Consider the following 14265-nt stretch of genomic DNA (forward strand, 5'->3'; position numbering starts at 1 on the left):
ATATTTGTGTTCAAAATATGTATATAAGTAAATTTCCTCTAATAGTAACAGTAGTTTTAATGAAAGCCAGATTTAAAAGTCATTAACATTTCACAAGAATGTATTATTTCAACTCGCTTGGATCGCTTGGATATGTGGAGCGCCCTCTTGCGCACTCGTTCGTCCCTTTGGATTTCCGTAGCCCGCGCATTTAAACATCCAGATTTATAGTCCGCGCTTGGATAGTTTTTCAAATTAGTTCAACAAATTATAATACCAGCAGTAATTTATTAAGATAATAGATTAAAATTGCCTATCGATCTATCCTTTTCACCGTTTCTTGCGGCAACTCTTTTTTTGAGCGCCCTCCTTCTCACCCGCTCATTCGTACAACTGGAAAGCTGGAAAGAAATTCCAATACACTACGCAGATCGTTCCAACTCTTTGAATCTACTGTAGTGTACGGACGCGGATAAGCTGAAGCTGGCGGTCGAAAGATATATAATAAAATCAGTGCAAGTGCAAGGAAATAACATAGAAGAAAAGCCAAAAAAAAAAAAACCCATTTGAGTCGTTTCGTGTAATTTTTTTTAACATTTTCGTTACATATATTTTTTTGCCCACTCTCCCTACGTGTGTGCCAGCCATCCTTATTCCGGCTAGTTCATTTTATATTTAGAATTAGTTATTTGTGTGTTTTTTTTCGACCGGTATCGCAGTTTGTAATTAGTTGCTATTACTGCAAGGAGTTAAGGTACGTTACGTAAGAAGTTTGTACATTTTATGCATGCATATGTATCAAAATTGGCGTCAAGTATAACATTTTTTGATGATCTCCATTTGCCTTGTCTTGTTCGCCCTGGCGCCATGTTGAAAATGTGTATACATTGACGATGTTACATATCGTCATCTCTCTCTAGCGCACACAGACGCTGGAATTGCGCAGCAAAGCGCCGTTGCTTTTGTGGAATTCTGGAATTTTGCTTGCAACGTTTGAGAATTTTTCGTCTTCGAAGGTTCTTTGCGAAATTCCAGTGGATTTTTGTGCAATAATTATAGAGCAAATATTGTTGCGTTTCTAGAGGTCTCACCATGGAGTCACTATTGATGGAAATGGTGCGCCCAGTCACCTCGGGCAGCCGCCAGGCACCCGATCCGTTTGACCAATATCTGGAAAGTCACGGTATGTACCGCAAGCACACGGCCCGCGACGCCTCCAGCCTTTTCCGTGTGATTGCCGAGCAGATGTACGACACCCAGCACCTGCACTACGAGCTGCGCCAGGAATGTGTACGCTTTATGACACGCAAGCGTCGCATCTTCGAGCAGGTGCGAAAATGCTCCTCGAAACATACTCGTTCCCCTCTGGGCTAATATTCTCCCCCCGACTCTTTTGCAGTATATTAATGGAAATTTCGACAAGTATTGCAGAGAGTTGGCCAAGCCCAAGACCTATGGCACCATGCTTGAGCTGAGGGCCATGTGCCTCATATATCGGTGAGTGGTGTGGTTCTTCTGTCCTTCGGGCAGGGCAGTGCAGCAAAATGAAATCTTTCTTATTTGGGGCAGGCGCAATGTGATCCTGTATGAGCCGTTCAACATGGGCGCGGGCGTGACCTTTAATCGCCACTGTGTGGATAACTTTCGCGTATTTTACACCAAGGAGAACCACTTTGATTCCGTATTCGAGCTAGAGTACATGACATCGGCCGCCGTTTGTCAGTGTAAGTGGAGAACGCCACTCGAAGGGGCGTGTGTTTATTCATCTTCTCCCTGCTTATAGCAATCACTTTCAAGATGCTCTACCAGTCGCTCTTCAAGCTGCCGGACGTGGACTTCGCCGTGGAGAGCATGCTCCATCCACACACCTTTCAGTGGGACTTCTTCAAGGTCGAATTCGATCCTAGGGGCTACATGCTACGGCTGCGCTGTAGCGATGGCCGACTCTTTAAGCTGGACGTGCCGGAGCTCACGAAATGCATTCTCGAGGATTTCAAGCTCTGCAAATTTCACAGCAGCAGCATCTCGATTACCGAGGAGTTGTCATCCGGCGGGGGCGGGGCTGAGTTGGGGCGGGATTCGACTGAGAATGATATGCTGCAAATGTGCCCCAATCGATATGTCTCGTGTGTCCGTCAGCTGCTGGACGATGGTAAGAGATGGCTAGCTAAGAGATGGCTTCCATAAGGATAAAATGGTCTGTAATGTGCCTTGTGCTTCGCTTACAGGAATCACACCGTTTCCCTACAAGGTGGCCAAGTCCTTGGACCCCAACATGTATCGCAATGTGGAGTTTGATGTGTGGAACGACATACGCAAGGAGTCAAAACGCTACAATGTCTACCACAATGATTACAACTTTAAGGTAAAACAGGAGGACACACAAACACACACACACACACACGTTTCATCAATCTACACTTTCATCATCCATGTCATTCACCCATGTCGTGTCGCTTATCTATCTCTTAAACGTTTCGTTTGTTCTGGTTTTCCCTGTTTTTCGTGTCCTCTTTGCAGGTGGGAGCCAAGTGCCTGGTGGAGTTTAATCTGGGGAAAGAAGTGGAGGATTGCACGGGCTACATCCAAAAAATTAATAGCAAAAAGAACGAGAGTATTGTGTTCATAGAGAAGCTTGGCAAAAATATATTGGTACCCCACCCTTCCTTATGTTATTTCTAATCTTTTGAATGTTCCCTACTGCCGGACGGATAAGTAAATCCTAAAGTCTCTCTCTCTCTTTGTCGTTCTCTTTAGGTGCCCTATGAAACGATGCATCCTGTGGCACCCGAAGATTTTCGTCCCTGGGAGGTGCCGTATCGCCATCAGCAGACCATGCAGGGACAGATACAGCGCGAGAACATAACCAAATTCTTTAACAAGAACAAGTTGCAAAAGTGGCGGAAAACCAAGTCGACCGATGCGAGCACCTACTTCCAGCCCCATGCCCAGCAGCAACGGGAGCCCCGACATTCGGAGCACCCACGCGGAAACGCATACAAAAGCATGATCGAAATCATCCAGGTGGAATCGGATCCGGACGGGCAGCAGCCGCAACAGCAGCAGAAGAAGACTTCGATGTCAAAAAGCGATAAGCGCGAGGGTGATGATCGGGCCTCCAAATTGCAACAGACATCGTCGCCTAAGTCGCAAGAGCCATCATCCTCTGGGCCAGCTCCGCCAGGAGTAGGAGCAGTAGCCGCCGCTGGTACCACCCACTTTGTGCCCTACATGCCGCTGATGGCGGGCGGGGGTCGTAGTGGCCTCCCACCACCACCGACAGCCTGGTCGGGCTCTCCCATAGCAGTGCCCGAGGAGGCTTTCCGCTTTTCAATGCCACCGCCGCCGCCAAAGAATTGCGTGATGATGCCCTTCGGGGGATTTGCACCGTCGCCGCAGGGGACCATTGCCCTGCATCCGCCGCTACCGTTTATGCCGATGGCACCGCCGCCACACCCAAACCGTACAGCACCATCGCTACATCCGCTCTCGTTTGAGGGACAAACACGTCGCTCGTTTATTTCGAATGGCGGGGATATGCCGCCGGATATGGAGACATTGCGATACTTTTACAACATGGGCGTGGATATGCATCTACGCATGTCGACCTTCGGGACCGAACCGGAGTTGAATGCGGTTGCCGGAGTGGAGGATCCAATGGGCAAGCTGCATTTGGCCACAACCCCACCGCCCACACCCGATGCTGGTGAGCAGGAAAACGGCAATACATTTCCGTCTAATCGTAGCGCGGGATCGACCAAGTCGCGCGGCAATCGTCCAGAGCAGCTGAAAGACCTAAACGATACGCTGGCACATGCTGTATCTCTCTTGCCCACGCCAACGCCATCGCCCAGCACCAATGGCCGGTCGTTCAGTTTCTTGACCTCGTCGCCGGTGGGGCCGCTGCCCCTCTCGCCGACCCACCTGGTGACCCCGGCAGGTCCGCCACTATTCTTTCAAACAGCACTTCCGCCATCCCCCCTGGCCAGGGGTGCTGCTGGAGGACAGGTAAGATCTGCCTTTCAATTTCCATTTTCATTGAGTATTGTAACGATATTTGTGTTGATTTCGTAGAATCGGTATGCCTGGCCCTTGTCGCCGCCAATGATGTCCTCGACCGCCGCTCCACCAGTCTTTGAGGTGATGAACAACTTTCCCAACGATGGCAGCCCGCTGCAGCCCAAGAAACAGCAGCAGGCGGCCACGAAGCCTTCCCCAGGCAAAAATCAGCCTGCAGATGCCTATGCTGCAACCCGTCATCAGTAAAGCGGGGAAGGAAGGAAGGGCATGAGAAAAGGATCACCCAAAGGACACCCACCACCGAACCACGGGCATCAACGTATCTTTAGGCCATAACATTCCATCAGAGCCTCGCATTTGACATTTTTTTTCATATAAATTAACGCACTTTTAAATTTGTAGACTTTTTAAAATCCGTAAAGAAGAGAATCACAAGATATTCCGCCAGACCCATCCCGATTACCCAGCGACGAGAGGACGATAATCTATTCCCTTACTAACTCAAATCACATCCCAGGCTCACATTTCACATACATATGTCGATTGCAATATTTAACCCTGTTTCCAGTTCATTTTAAATCTGTAATCAAATTCACTTGTATGCGATTTTATTAGCTCTAAACAGAACAACAGAACAAGAACGTTTGCCACAAAAGAACAAATTAAAAGACCATATTTAACCAACATTTACTCTACAAAAAGTTAACCTGCTCGAAAAATACATATATTCAAATTATTTTCATCAGCTAAATACAGTAATTTTTGTACCAAGAATTAAGAATTTTTATTGTAAATTCAGTTCGAGGCCAGGCTTTGCGTTGCTTTGGCAATGGTTGTCGGTCTCTGCACTGATCTGCTGGTCGCTGGTCGCTGGCCTTTCTATAAGCGGAAAATGAATTAAATAAGAATAATTGTCTGATTTTGGAGATACGATTTGATGTACTACACACCTGTCGGTCTCTAATGGAGATTTTTGGAACTCCGAACTGAATTGGGGGCGGGGGGGCAGGACTCAGATTGGAATGCAAATCTCGACGCCTTTGAATAGAGATAAAGAACTGAAATATCTGGGAATTGTATATTTTTGGATCATGCGCGACCTACCAGCTTAGTAATAGATATGGTACTAGTCCGATCTTTGGACAAATTAGATGGAGGCAAAAGCTTTTGCTATTTGTTTGGATTATGATTAAAATCATTGGATTATTCATTTATCATAGGAGCGGCTGCACACAGGGACATACCTTTCTATAAATAAGGAATACGTGCTCAAAAAAAATTAACAATAAACAAAAAAAAGTGGCTCAACGCGTTCTGCCCACAATAGTGAGAACAAACTTGGTAATATCCATCACTAAAGAGCGAAAGTCCTTGGGCTGGTTGTGCAGCGACACATAGTTTTTGCCCACTTTCAAAGGATGCATATTGCCGCCGGAGCAGAGAGAGAGCAGCGAACAGAGTACCAGGAGCAGGAGCTGGGCCGTGAGCATGTGCCAAAGAGTGCGCCTCATTTTCGGAGTATCTTTGCTGCGGGTTTATTCGAACTTGTAACAGATTTTTGTACTATTTCGCATTTACTTTTGGTTTCGTTTCGTTTCGTTTTCTGTTGTGTTGTTGTTGAATGCACTCAATTTAATTCTGCTTACAGACTGAAATCGCTTTGCGAAAGTGTCGCATTTTTATGCTGATTTTTCAAACTGGCCAAAAGGGCGGCGCGTCACCTGATGACCTACTTACTAGACTGTTAATTGTGGCAGTTATCTTGCATTGTTACCGACTGGGCGAGCGGATGTTAAGGGTGAATATTAGCAATAGTAAGCGGTGGGCGTACGTGACATTGCCTGGATCACGCACACGCACTGGCAAGGACGAGAGTTGTACGGTCCCTACAATGGAAATTTAGACTGCACTTTACGACCAAGCCCATACATTAGTTTGTCGACAGCTTTTGACCACCTATTTAATTCTGATAGATATGCTATGGGCCAATAGGAGACAGGTTCTGATCAAAAGCGACTTTGTTTACCTTTTTTATTCGGATACAATTCAAGCGAACATCCATCGATTACTTTCATCGATATCGATTACCAATAAGAGCTGCCCAGTTTGAGAATATAAGAAATCAGCTCAAAAAAAACTAAACTAAAATCTGTATTATATGGCTTATATATTCAAAATAAGAGGGCTTCTTTTTCTGCATTGTATTTTTGGTAGCATATTGCTATTCTTGCCCAGCTTTGAGTAAAACGATAGCAAAAAATATCTACTGCAATTATCGCATATGCAGACCTGGTTCGACAAGTGCATGCGATATCGATTACCAAAAAGAACTGCCCAGTTTGAAAATATAACAAATCAGCTAAAATAAACTAAGCTAAAATCTGTATTATATGGCTTACATATTCAAAACAAGAGCGCTTCTTTTTTCTGCATTGTATTTTTGGTATCATATTGCTATTCTTGCCCAGCTTTGAGTAAAACGATAGCAAAAAATATCTACTTTCTATATACTGAAAATTTTTGTGCCGCCGCTCTTCCGCTGTTCAGCTCTTCCGCCGTCCGCCTTCATCCAAATAATAAATCATTGTTAATTTTTTCAAATTTTTTTATTTGTTTGCAAAGAAACCTGAGTGCCACGCCTTCCATTGTGCATTGGTTGCTTGTGTGTGTGTGGGGTGTGTGGACGTTCAGGCTGTGTAAAAACATAGTAACTAAACGCCAGAGCCAGCCACTGAAAGGCCGACACGCAGCGTCCCAACCTAATAGGAGGGAGCCGAGTAGGCTCCGGGTCCGGCAGGGCCGGCACCACCGTAGTGCTGATGGCTGTGACCGTGACCGTGATCGTGACCGCCACCGTAGTGACCCTCGCGATCGCCAGCGATGCTGGCCAGGGCGGAGAGACCCTGATTGCCACCCTGGAGCAGCTGGTATCCGGCACTGGCAGCGGCGCTGTCGGCACCGGAGGCATAGGCGGGCAGAGCTTGGCCGGGACCGTGCTGGTGGCTGCCGCCGTGTCCGGAACCGTGCGAGCCGGCACCGTGACCGTGAGCACCGTGACCTCCGTGGCCGTGTCCGTGGTGGGAGCCCTGGGAACCGCCGTGGGAGCCCTGTCCGTAGCCCTGTTTATTCTCATTCACGAAGTACTTCTCTGCTGGGGGCTTGACCACATTGACGAACACGGGCTCGACCTTGACGCGACGTGGGTGGTGCTTAACGTAGACCTTGCGGAGCACGATTGCTGGGGGCTTGTGGAGCACCACGGGTGCGGGCTTCACCACCAATGGAGGATGATTCACCAGCACCTTGGTGGGCGGACGCTTCACAATGATGGGCGCGGGACGATGGATCAGAATCTCGCCCTTGTTCTGGGGATACGTGATGGAAGAGGTCAGGGTGTTGCCCTTGGTGTTCACCGGCTTGTAGGGGATGTTCTGGTCGGAGCCATAGCTGCTCTGTCCAGAGGAGGCATAGCCGCTCTGTCCGGCCTGGGCCACGCCCGAGGCGTCGGCACCCTCACCAGCTCCAGATCCGCCATTGCTAATGGTGTACTCGCCGCCACTGCTGCCGGCACCGCCAGCAGATGCTCCGGCCGATGCATCGGCGCCTCCATCATTGCCACCTGGACCGCCCCCGGCCCCGGGACCGCCGTAGCCCTGTTGCGCACCATAGCCATTGGCACTGGCGCATGCCTGCAAAAAGAAGAGCGAAACGGAGACGATTGTAGATCATGTAGACGATCCACATCTGTGTGGAGGAGCATCTCTTGTGGTACGTACGATGAGGCAGGCGGCCAGAGCCCAAATGTAGCTCTGTCTTGTCATCTTTTCTCCAGTTGCAGTTCCCAGTTGGCGCTCCGATGATGGTGCTCCCAATTGGATTGTCTGATGTCTTCTGCTGCCCTGCCTCACTCGGAGATTTCTTTAAATATGCTCTGGCTGGACAGTACGTGACATTTGGCCGGCACCAATCCCGGTTCGAGAGCTGGCGGCCCCCCAAGCTTGTTCCGCTCAAAAACTTCGTCATGTTCTTGTTATGGTTCTTCTGGTTGTTGTTGCTGCCGGGGTTTTGGCCCACGCGATGCGAACGAAACATGGCCAAATGCTGATAGATCGCACGCATCGCACATCGCGCATCGCACCCATATCACGGCTTCTTACGTAGAAACCAAAAACAAACAGCACCAACAATCGACACTTTTGAATCTCTCAGAGCTGCATATCGAGGTCCGAACGTCTGCGGAGAGATTGCGATTGCCCGGCCAGCCAGCGCTGCTTCCGCATTGGCCACCCATGAAATCTGAGTGCGGGACTAGCGAATGGCGGAAAGAAAGATTCCCATCCCTGGATTGAATTAAGGATTGAGGCTTTGGTATAAATCATACTCTTGGTTACCTTTCGATTGAATTGATTTGTATTTTTGGTGCCTGTTTTGTATGGAATGCTTTCTTTCAGAGCCCAACAATCGCATGGAACTAAATGTGTATAATTTCTTCCTCAAGAGATGAAAAATACAATTGCAGAGCGTCTCAGGGGAACAGCTTCTCCGAGAGGATTTCTTGGAGATTTCTATGGAAAGATAATGCCACGTGTTTTGGGATCTGTAGCCCACAGTCCACGGACTATAGGATAGAGGAAAGCTGTGGCTTTCGGCTGCAAATTGTTAGAACTAACTGCTAATAATAGACTAAGTTAACAACATTAAAGGGCAACAGGGAACAGCAGACAAAACAACACCAAAACGGTTTTACAATTCTGAACCATTGAAGATACTGATAAATGTTATTATATATCTATAATTGTTTCATAGTACTCTAAAAAACTTTGTAAAGATATCAAAGAACGTACTCTAAAGCAAATCGAATTCGTATGCTTACAATTTACTGTGTCTGACCATCAAATGTTTATTGTATTTCAACCTCTTAAAAGTAGTAATATTTGTAATCGAATAATAGTAATTCAATCCATTCCTTCGTTCAACTTCATATATGAACACATGTATTATATTTCCATAAGTATTGTGCACTCTGCAATTGTGTGTATCGGCAGACAATAGCTCTACAAGTGTATATGGTTCATATGTGATTGAATTTGACTTTATCGAGAAGAAAAATGTTACCAGTTGAAGCTGATTTCATTGCAGATTGTTAAAGATATGCCAAGAATGTCTATGTGTCTAGAGGTGTAGTGCAAAAGATAACGAAAATATGTAAATCTGGAGTGAGAAGCTGTAGTAGCTAAGGCCGCCGCCCTTCCCTGTAGCTTTAATTTGTATGTTTAAGCTGCAAATATTCATTTGAAGCCTATCTAGCCTCTATAAATTACTTTAAGGACCCTGAAACTGAATTGTACTACTATATAATCCTTAAAAGTAGATTCTTTTATTTGGGATATATAAAATCAGTGCTGTATCGAATGTTTAAGCCAACATTCATGAGTAGTATGCCGTCGAATGTATCGACAAATGAATGATTCCAACTTCCAAATGGATCGCAATTGGATGGATTCCCCTTCCTTTCCCCAGTTAGTCAATAATTATATATTTTAAGCATATTTTCCATTTTTTATTTGCATTCAGCAAGGGGCAAAAAAAAAACAAATTTGTTAAATTAAACAGCTGCTCCGCGTGCAGAAGACGAGGAGCACTCCTTGGCCAGGAGAAGGAAACTCTAAGCTGGCTTAGTAGTTGGCCTGGCCATAGGGGGAGGGGTTGTTGTAGAGGGGTGCCTCGTTGCCGGCGGCATAGCCATCGGCGGAGGAGGCAGAACCGGCAGCGGAGGCGGCCCCAGAGCCACCGTACGACTGCGGCTGGCTACCGTACGACTGCGGCTGTCCATAGACGGGGGCAACAACGGGTGCCAGTGGCGCCTCGATCTTCTTGCCCGGCTTGTAGACCTTCACGTAGACGGGGTTGAGGCTGAGGGGGGTGGGGACCTTGTTGATCACCTCCTGCTGGTAGATGACCGAAGGCTTGATCTTGTAGATCACGGGATTGCCACGGACCACGGTGGGGGGTCCGCTGTTCACATGCGCTGGTGGTGCGCCCGGCTGGTGGACAATGATGGGTGGCAGGGGCTGGGTGGCGATCACCTGGTGGTTGTTGTGGCCCGACGGCACTAGCAGGGAACGGAACAGATGCTGATCCACAAACTGGGGCGAGACGACATTGATCTTGCCCTGGCGGATGTTGCTAGCGAGATTCGTCTCGGCCAGCGACTCGGCAATGTCCTCGGAGTTCTTCAGCTTCTGGTAGGTGGGATTGGCGTTCAGAGCCTGCAGCTGGGCCTGGACACGACCCAGACGACGGGCCTCCTCTTGCGTGGGCTGGATCTCGGCCTGCGCTGCGATCTGGCTGGCCGCTGGCTGCGAGCCGCCCGTCGCCACGTTCACGTACTCCTCGAGGCCCCCAGACGGGCCACTGGGCAGGTACTGAATGGGTCCATGGCCGGGACCACCACCTCCACCTTGACCATAATTAGCGCTTACCAGCTGGACAAAGACACAAAGAGATGGGCTTGGGTTAGCTTAGGGAATGGGCGGCGGGGGTTGTCTGGGTCTTAGGCTGGGGCTGTCTTACCGGTGCCGCAGCGATGGCGAGAATGCCAAACCAGAGTCCGAGTTGCATGTTGCGGGTTACGTGTGTGTTGTCTACTGCTCGGTGTCTGGCCACCGGGCTAGCTCTTTATAGCGCCTATAATCGCCCCCCGCCATGGTCGGCTACGTGATCTTTACCAACGATTTCCCATTTCCGATTTCGGTTCACCTTTGTGTCTCGGCCACCTCAGAAAGCCCTCAGCCATCAGCCAACCTCCTAACCACCGAACTGCTCCGCTCCGCTCAGATCAGATCAGATCTCTCTGTCTCTCGTCGCAATCTCATCTCTCTGTGCCATTGGACGGATGGCTTCTTTGTGGCATACCCATACCTCTTGTGAGTCAAACCCATGGTTGCCCGATCTCTCGCTCAATCTTTGACGAACCAAAGTGGCTTGAGTGGAGTGGCTTGATCTCTTTGGGGGTTACGTAGACCAAGATGAGTGTTTCTCTTTCTCAAGGAAATATTTAGTTGTGGATTTCTTAGGGTTTTCTTTAAACTTCAGCAACTTCTGGCTGATAGAAGATTGAAGATAAAGGTTAATATTTTAGTGCGATTTCGATCATCTGCTGTTTGGGAATAAAGTCTCCATCGAACTAAAGACACCAGTCTGTAGATGAAAAGACTTGAGAGAACTTTACACAGAAGCACAAAGGTCTTCGTTAAACTGCTAAAGAATTAAATAAGGTGCCATGATCTCTATCTTAATGCCCGTTCATTATCAAAAGATCTTCCGGATCTTCCTCTTCTCTTTGAGACCTTCACTAACTTCCGTTCAGTGGTTTCCAATGGAGGCATCGTAGTGTTTCATTTTCTTTATCTAAAGTGATTTTGGGCATCTTCCAACCACTTGGATTGTTGGCCCCAACCAGGAGTCCCCTTAATCCTCGCACAAACAACATCATAGCTGTGGTTTTCCTCATTTTATTTTGTACTTCCCCTTAAATGTTTCTGTAATGTAATTGGCTGTGCCTCATTTATAGAACCCAATTGGAGGCCAGGCCTTAAGTCTAAACTAGTCCTAGAGTCCCCGCCTGTACAGGAGATAGGTGAGATCGCGGGTGGGTCGACTGCCGTAGTCGTTGAAGGGCGACTTGAACGGCAGCTGGCTGCCAAAGGTGTCCGCCTCATCTTCGTCGGGGGACCGTCCGATGCCACCTCCCGCTTGAATGGCCGCAGCTGCTGCGTGCTGGGCTCCCGGACTTGATTGGGCCGCATGCAGCTGATCCTCGCTGGAGTTGATGATGGTACGGATGGGTGGCCGGTGGTTGATGTATCGCACTTGTTGTTGCTGCTGCTGCTGCTGCTGCTGGGCCTTCGGTGGATATGGTCTTTGGTATCTGTGTGTGTGTGGCTGCTGTTGGTGTTGGTGTTGGTGTGTGTGTGGTTGTGGGTATTGGTGTATCTGTGTGTGTGCTCGTGGTGTGTATTGCTGGGCATGCTGCTGTGTGTAACCATATCTCTGCTGTTGCTGCTGCTGCTGCTGCTGCCGATGGATCAGGTATCGCTGCTTCATGGCCAAGGCCTCTCCCTCAAGACCCTGCTGCTGCTGCTGCTGCCTGGGGGAGCTCCGTGGCGTATAGCGAGCTCTGGGCTGCTGCTGCTGCTGTTGCATGGAGTCTGGTCGCTCTGCCCCCGGCAGATACTCATGGTGCACCTCCTCGTGAATGCCATTCTGTGTCTGATTGACCAGACGATTGTACTCTTCATTGGTGCCGCCCACCTGCAGGTGAATGGCATGCTTGAAGTCATCCCCCAGATGCTTCATCCAGAATGTGTCATCCACGTCTCCGGTGGTAAAGATGCGCGTGGTCTGGCCGCTCTTGGCCTTGCCCACCACCGCATTGGTGGCGGACAGCACATCAATCACATCGTACTCCTGCTTGGACGCAGAGCCGCTGCCCGGCGGCGACAGCTGCTCCACGCGCGCCGCCTTCCGAAGATCTCCAGTGATCAGACGATCGGTGGTCTCTGGTATGGACGGACTGGGACTAGTGGCCTCGTCGTCATCGATATCCTCACTGGCCGTGGTATCGTTGATATTCTACGGAATATGATGGACGCTTAGTTCGGTTCTTGGCTTTGGGGGGAATCTCGAAGACTTACCTCTGGCCGGACTCGGCCCAGAGCCAGCATCAGCAGCAAGAGCAGCAGTGGCCAACTGCAGTGGACTTTCGATTCCATTTCGATGGAGCTCGCATTTGACTGAACCCGGGGCAGTCAATGGATTCCATTTAAATAGCCACCAAAAAACAACGCCACTGCCACTCTGCCACTCTGCCACTGCCGTGAATGCTCAGGTTACGCGCCAAGTCCGAAACAGAAGAAAAAAAACGGAAGAAAAACGTGCCGGGACGTGATCTATGGTCAGATACTCAGATGTGTATCATCATGATCTTGATGCGTCAGTCCCAAAGCCGTAGCCGTAGCCGTAGCCAGGCAGAGATCGTACGAGACAGTGAAAAGCACTCACTCCCAGGGCCATTGGAAATTGTTTTTACTGAATGATTTAACCAGCTCTCTCTCTCTCTCTCTCTCTCTCTCTCTCTCTCCGACTCTTACCTCAGAATGGAGCAATTCTTATCGTCTGGCAGTGGCAAAGGAATACAAATAATTGGTATATCCCACAAGACTGTCTGTCTGTCTGTCTTCCCAATGGATTTCTTCAATGCTGTTCAGTGTTCTTTTTATCTCGTATCTCTCTCTCTCTCTCTATATGTAGAGATTTTGGCTCAATCCAAAAGAATTTTACTGGCTTGAATGATCAACAACTTTATGGAACCGCAGCCATGGCATGCAGCCATTAACAGATCGTGATAAATATTCATTTTTGGAATAATTGAGCTTATACGAGCATGTTCACTAATTCATTAAATTGAATGCCGAATCTTTGATAACATTGAATTTTGATATCACATTTTATCACGATAAAGACCTGTTTATGTGCAAAGGAAAAAATTGATCAATTATGTACCACAAAATGTATGAAATATATACCATTGTAAGATTATACTTTTACCTCAGAATCGGCTTGAAAATATAGCAAAAAGGTATAGCATATAACATACATATGTACCATAGAAATCCATCCTTAAAATTTAAACGTTAAAATTTTGGAGCAACCATTTGGCAGGAAATATACTTTGGCGATGGGCAAAAACTAAACAAAGAAAGTCCTTCGGAATTGAGAGGGCAAACACTGGACATCTTCAAGCCTCGTTCGGGTTCTAAGCTTTCCAAGATTTCCCCTTAGAAAGCATAAACAGACTATAGCGGAACAGTTGCCCAAAGAGGAAATGCTTCGCTTTTACAAATACTGTACAATACTTTTCCCAGTCTTAAAACTCACGGTCTGGTACAGTCTCTCTTTTATTCTTTATTGATGCCTACGCCTTATTCGTTGTGCTTGGGGATCGCAGTCGGACCTCTTTGCTGTGTGGGGAAAAAGAGGAGTTCTAACCTGCCGCTGATTGCCCTTGGCGCCATTTGCCACCCATCTCCATTACCTGGGCAGAAAGTAGTAGTCCAAGGTGTTTCCTCTTTCTGACCCATTCTGACGGAGGCACTCCTTCTGCTTTCTGCTGGGAGGTCCAGTAGGAGCAACGGAACGGCAAGGACCGCGGCTCTACATTAATATCCGATACTCAGTCAGTAGGGACGCCAGAGGACGCACACT

At 48.1% G+C, this 14265-nt stretch overlaps 4 protein-coding genes and 1 long non-coding RNA gene across 6 annotated transcripts; 1 reads left to right on the forward strand and 4 right to left on the reverse strand.

Annotated features, from left to right (window-relative positions):
* The first annotated feature begins 426 nt into the window (after positions 1 to 426).
* Positions 427 to 4773, forward strand: LOC6598181 (protein ovarian tumor locus). Of its 2 annotated transcripts, XM_002023319.2 has the most exons (9): positions 427 to 733; positions 1064 to 1308; positions 1379 to 1476; positions 1549 to 1703; positions 1763 to 2131; positions 2208 to 2344; positions 2500 to 2631; positions 2737 to 3987; positions 4054 to 4773. In XM_002023319.2, the coding sequence occupies exons 2-9, from the start codon at positions 1072 to 1074 to the stop codon at positions 4243 to 4245; spliced, it is 2571 nt and encodes an 856-aa protein (XP_002023355.1). In that variant the 5' UTR covers positions 427 to 733; positions 1064 to 1071; the 3' UTR covers positions 4246 to 4773. The 2 variants fall into 2 exon arrangements, with proteins under 2 accessions (XP_002023355.1, XP_026846331.1); XM_026990530.1 differs by lacking the exon at positions 2500 to 2631 and having other exon boundaries at positions 428 to 733; positions 1062 to 1308.
* A 41-nt stretch (positions 4774 to 4814) lies between these two features.
* On the reverse strand, positions 4815 to 5963 carry LOC113566163. Its single transcript, XR_003408966.1, has 4 exons — positions 5244 to 5963; positions 5104 to 5169; positions 4950 to 5037; positions 4815 to 4878 (listed from the first exon to the last, which is right to left on the reverse strand). It is a non-coding gene; the product is annotated as an uncharacterized LOC113566163 (long non-coding RNA).
* A 623-nt stretch (positions 5964 to 6586) lies between these two features.
* On the reverse strand, positions 6587 to 7886 carry LOC6598179 (chorion protein S38). Its single transcript, XM_026990428.1, has 2 exons — positions 7776 to 7886; positions 6587 to 7688 (listed from the first exon to the last, which is right to left on the reverse strand). The coding sequence occupies exons 1-2, from the start codon at positions 7818 to 7820 to the stop codon at positions 6759 to 6761; spliced, it is 975 nt and encodes a 324-aa protein (XP_026846229.1). The 5' UTR covers positions 7821 to 7886; the 3' UTR covers positions 6587 to 6758.
* Positions 7887 to 9548: 1662 nt separating this feature from the next.
* LOC6598178 (chorion protein S36) lies at positions 9549 to 10641 on the reverse strand. The gene is made up of 2 exons (XM_002023316.2): positions 10573 to 10641; positions 9549 to 10484 (listed from the first exon to the last, which is right to left on the reverse strand). Exons 1-2 carry the CDS (start codon positions 10618 to 10620, stop codon positions 9675 to 9677), a joined length of 858 nt encoding a protein of 285 aa, XP_002023352.1. The 5' UTR covers positions 10621 to 10641; the 3' UTR covers positions 9549 to 9674.
* An 863-nt stretch (positions 10642 to 11504) lies between these two features.
* On the reverse strand, positions 11505 to 12757 carry LOC6598177 (putative uncharacterized protein DDB_G0271606). Its single transcript, XM_026990492.1, has 2 exons — positions 12696 to 12757; positions 11505 to 12633 (listed from the first exon to the last, which is right to left on the reverse strand). The coding sequence occupies exons 1-2, from the start codon at positions 12723 to 12725 to the stop codon at positions 11611 to 11613; spliced, it is 1053 nt and encodes a 350-aa protein (XP_026846293.1). The 5' UTR covers positions 12726 to 12757; the 3' UTR covers positions 11505 to 11610.
* Positions 12758 to 14265: the final 1508 nt, after the last annotated feature.

This window comes from Drosophila persimilis, unplaced genomic scaffold, assembly GCF_003286085.1.
Source record: "Drosophila persimilis strain 14011-0111.01,24,50 unplaced genomic scaffold, DperRS2 tig00000579-arrow-pilon, whole genome shotgun sequence".
Classification (NCBI taxonomy): Eukaryota; Metazoa; Arthropoda; class Insecta; order Diptera; family Drosophilidae; genus Drosophila; species Drosophila persimilis.

Bases quoted from the DNA above. Each gene is read 5' to 3' on its own strand.
- LOC6598181 (XM_002023319.2), top strand. From the start codon at position 1,072: ATGGAGTCACTATTGATGGAAATGGTGCGCCCAGTCACCTCGGGCAGC. The intron at 1,477-1,548 runs GTGAGTGGTGTG...TATTTGGGGCAG, and splicing joins GCCATGTGCCTCATATATCG to GCGCAATGTGATCCTGTATG. The intron at 1,704-1,762 runs GTAAGTGGAGAA...CCCTGCTTATAG, and splicing joins ATCGGCCGCCGTTTGTCAGT to CAATCACTTTCAAGATGCTC.
- LOC6598179 (XM_026990428.1), bottom strand. From the start codon at position 7,820: ATGACAAGACAGAGCTACATTTGGGCTCTGGCCGCCTGCCTCATC. The intron at 7,689-7,775 runs GTACGTACCACA...TTCTTTTTGCAG, and splicing joins CTCTGGCCGCCTGCCTCATC to GCATGCGCCAGTGCCAATGG.
- LOC6598178 (XM_002023316.2), bottom strand. From the start codon at position 10,620: ATGCAACTCGGACTCTGGTTTGGCATTCTCGCCATCGCTGCGGCACCG. The intron at 10,485-10,572 runs GTAAGACAGCCC...GTCTTTGTCCAG, and splicing joins TCGCCATCGCTGCGGCACCG to CTGGTAAGCGCTAATTATGG.
- LOC6598177 (XM_026990492.1), bottom strand. From the start codon at position 12,725: ATGCTGGCTCTGGGCCGAGTCCGGCCAGAG. The intron at 12,634-12,695 runs GTAAGTCTTCGA...CATATTCCGTAG, and splicing joins TGGGCCGAGTCCGGCCAGAG to AATATCAACGATACCACGGC.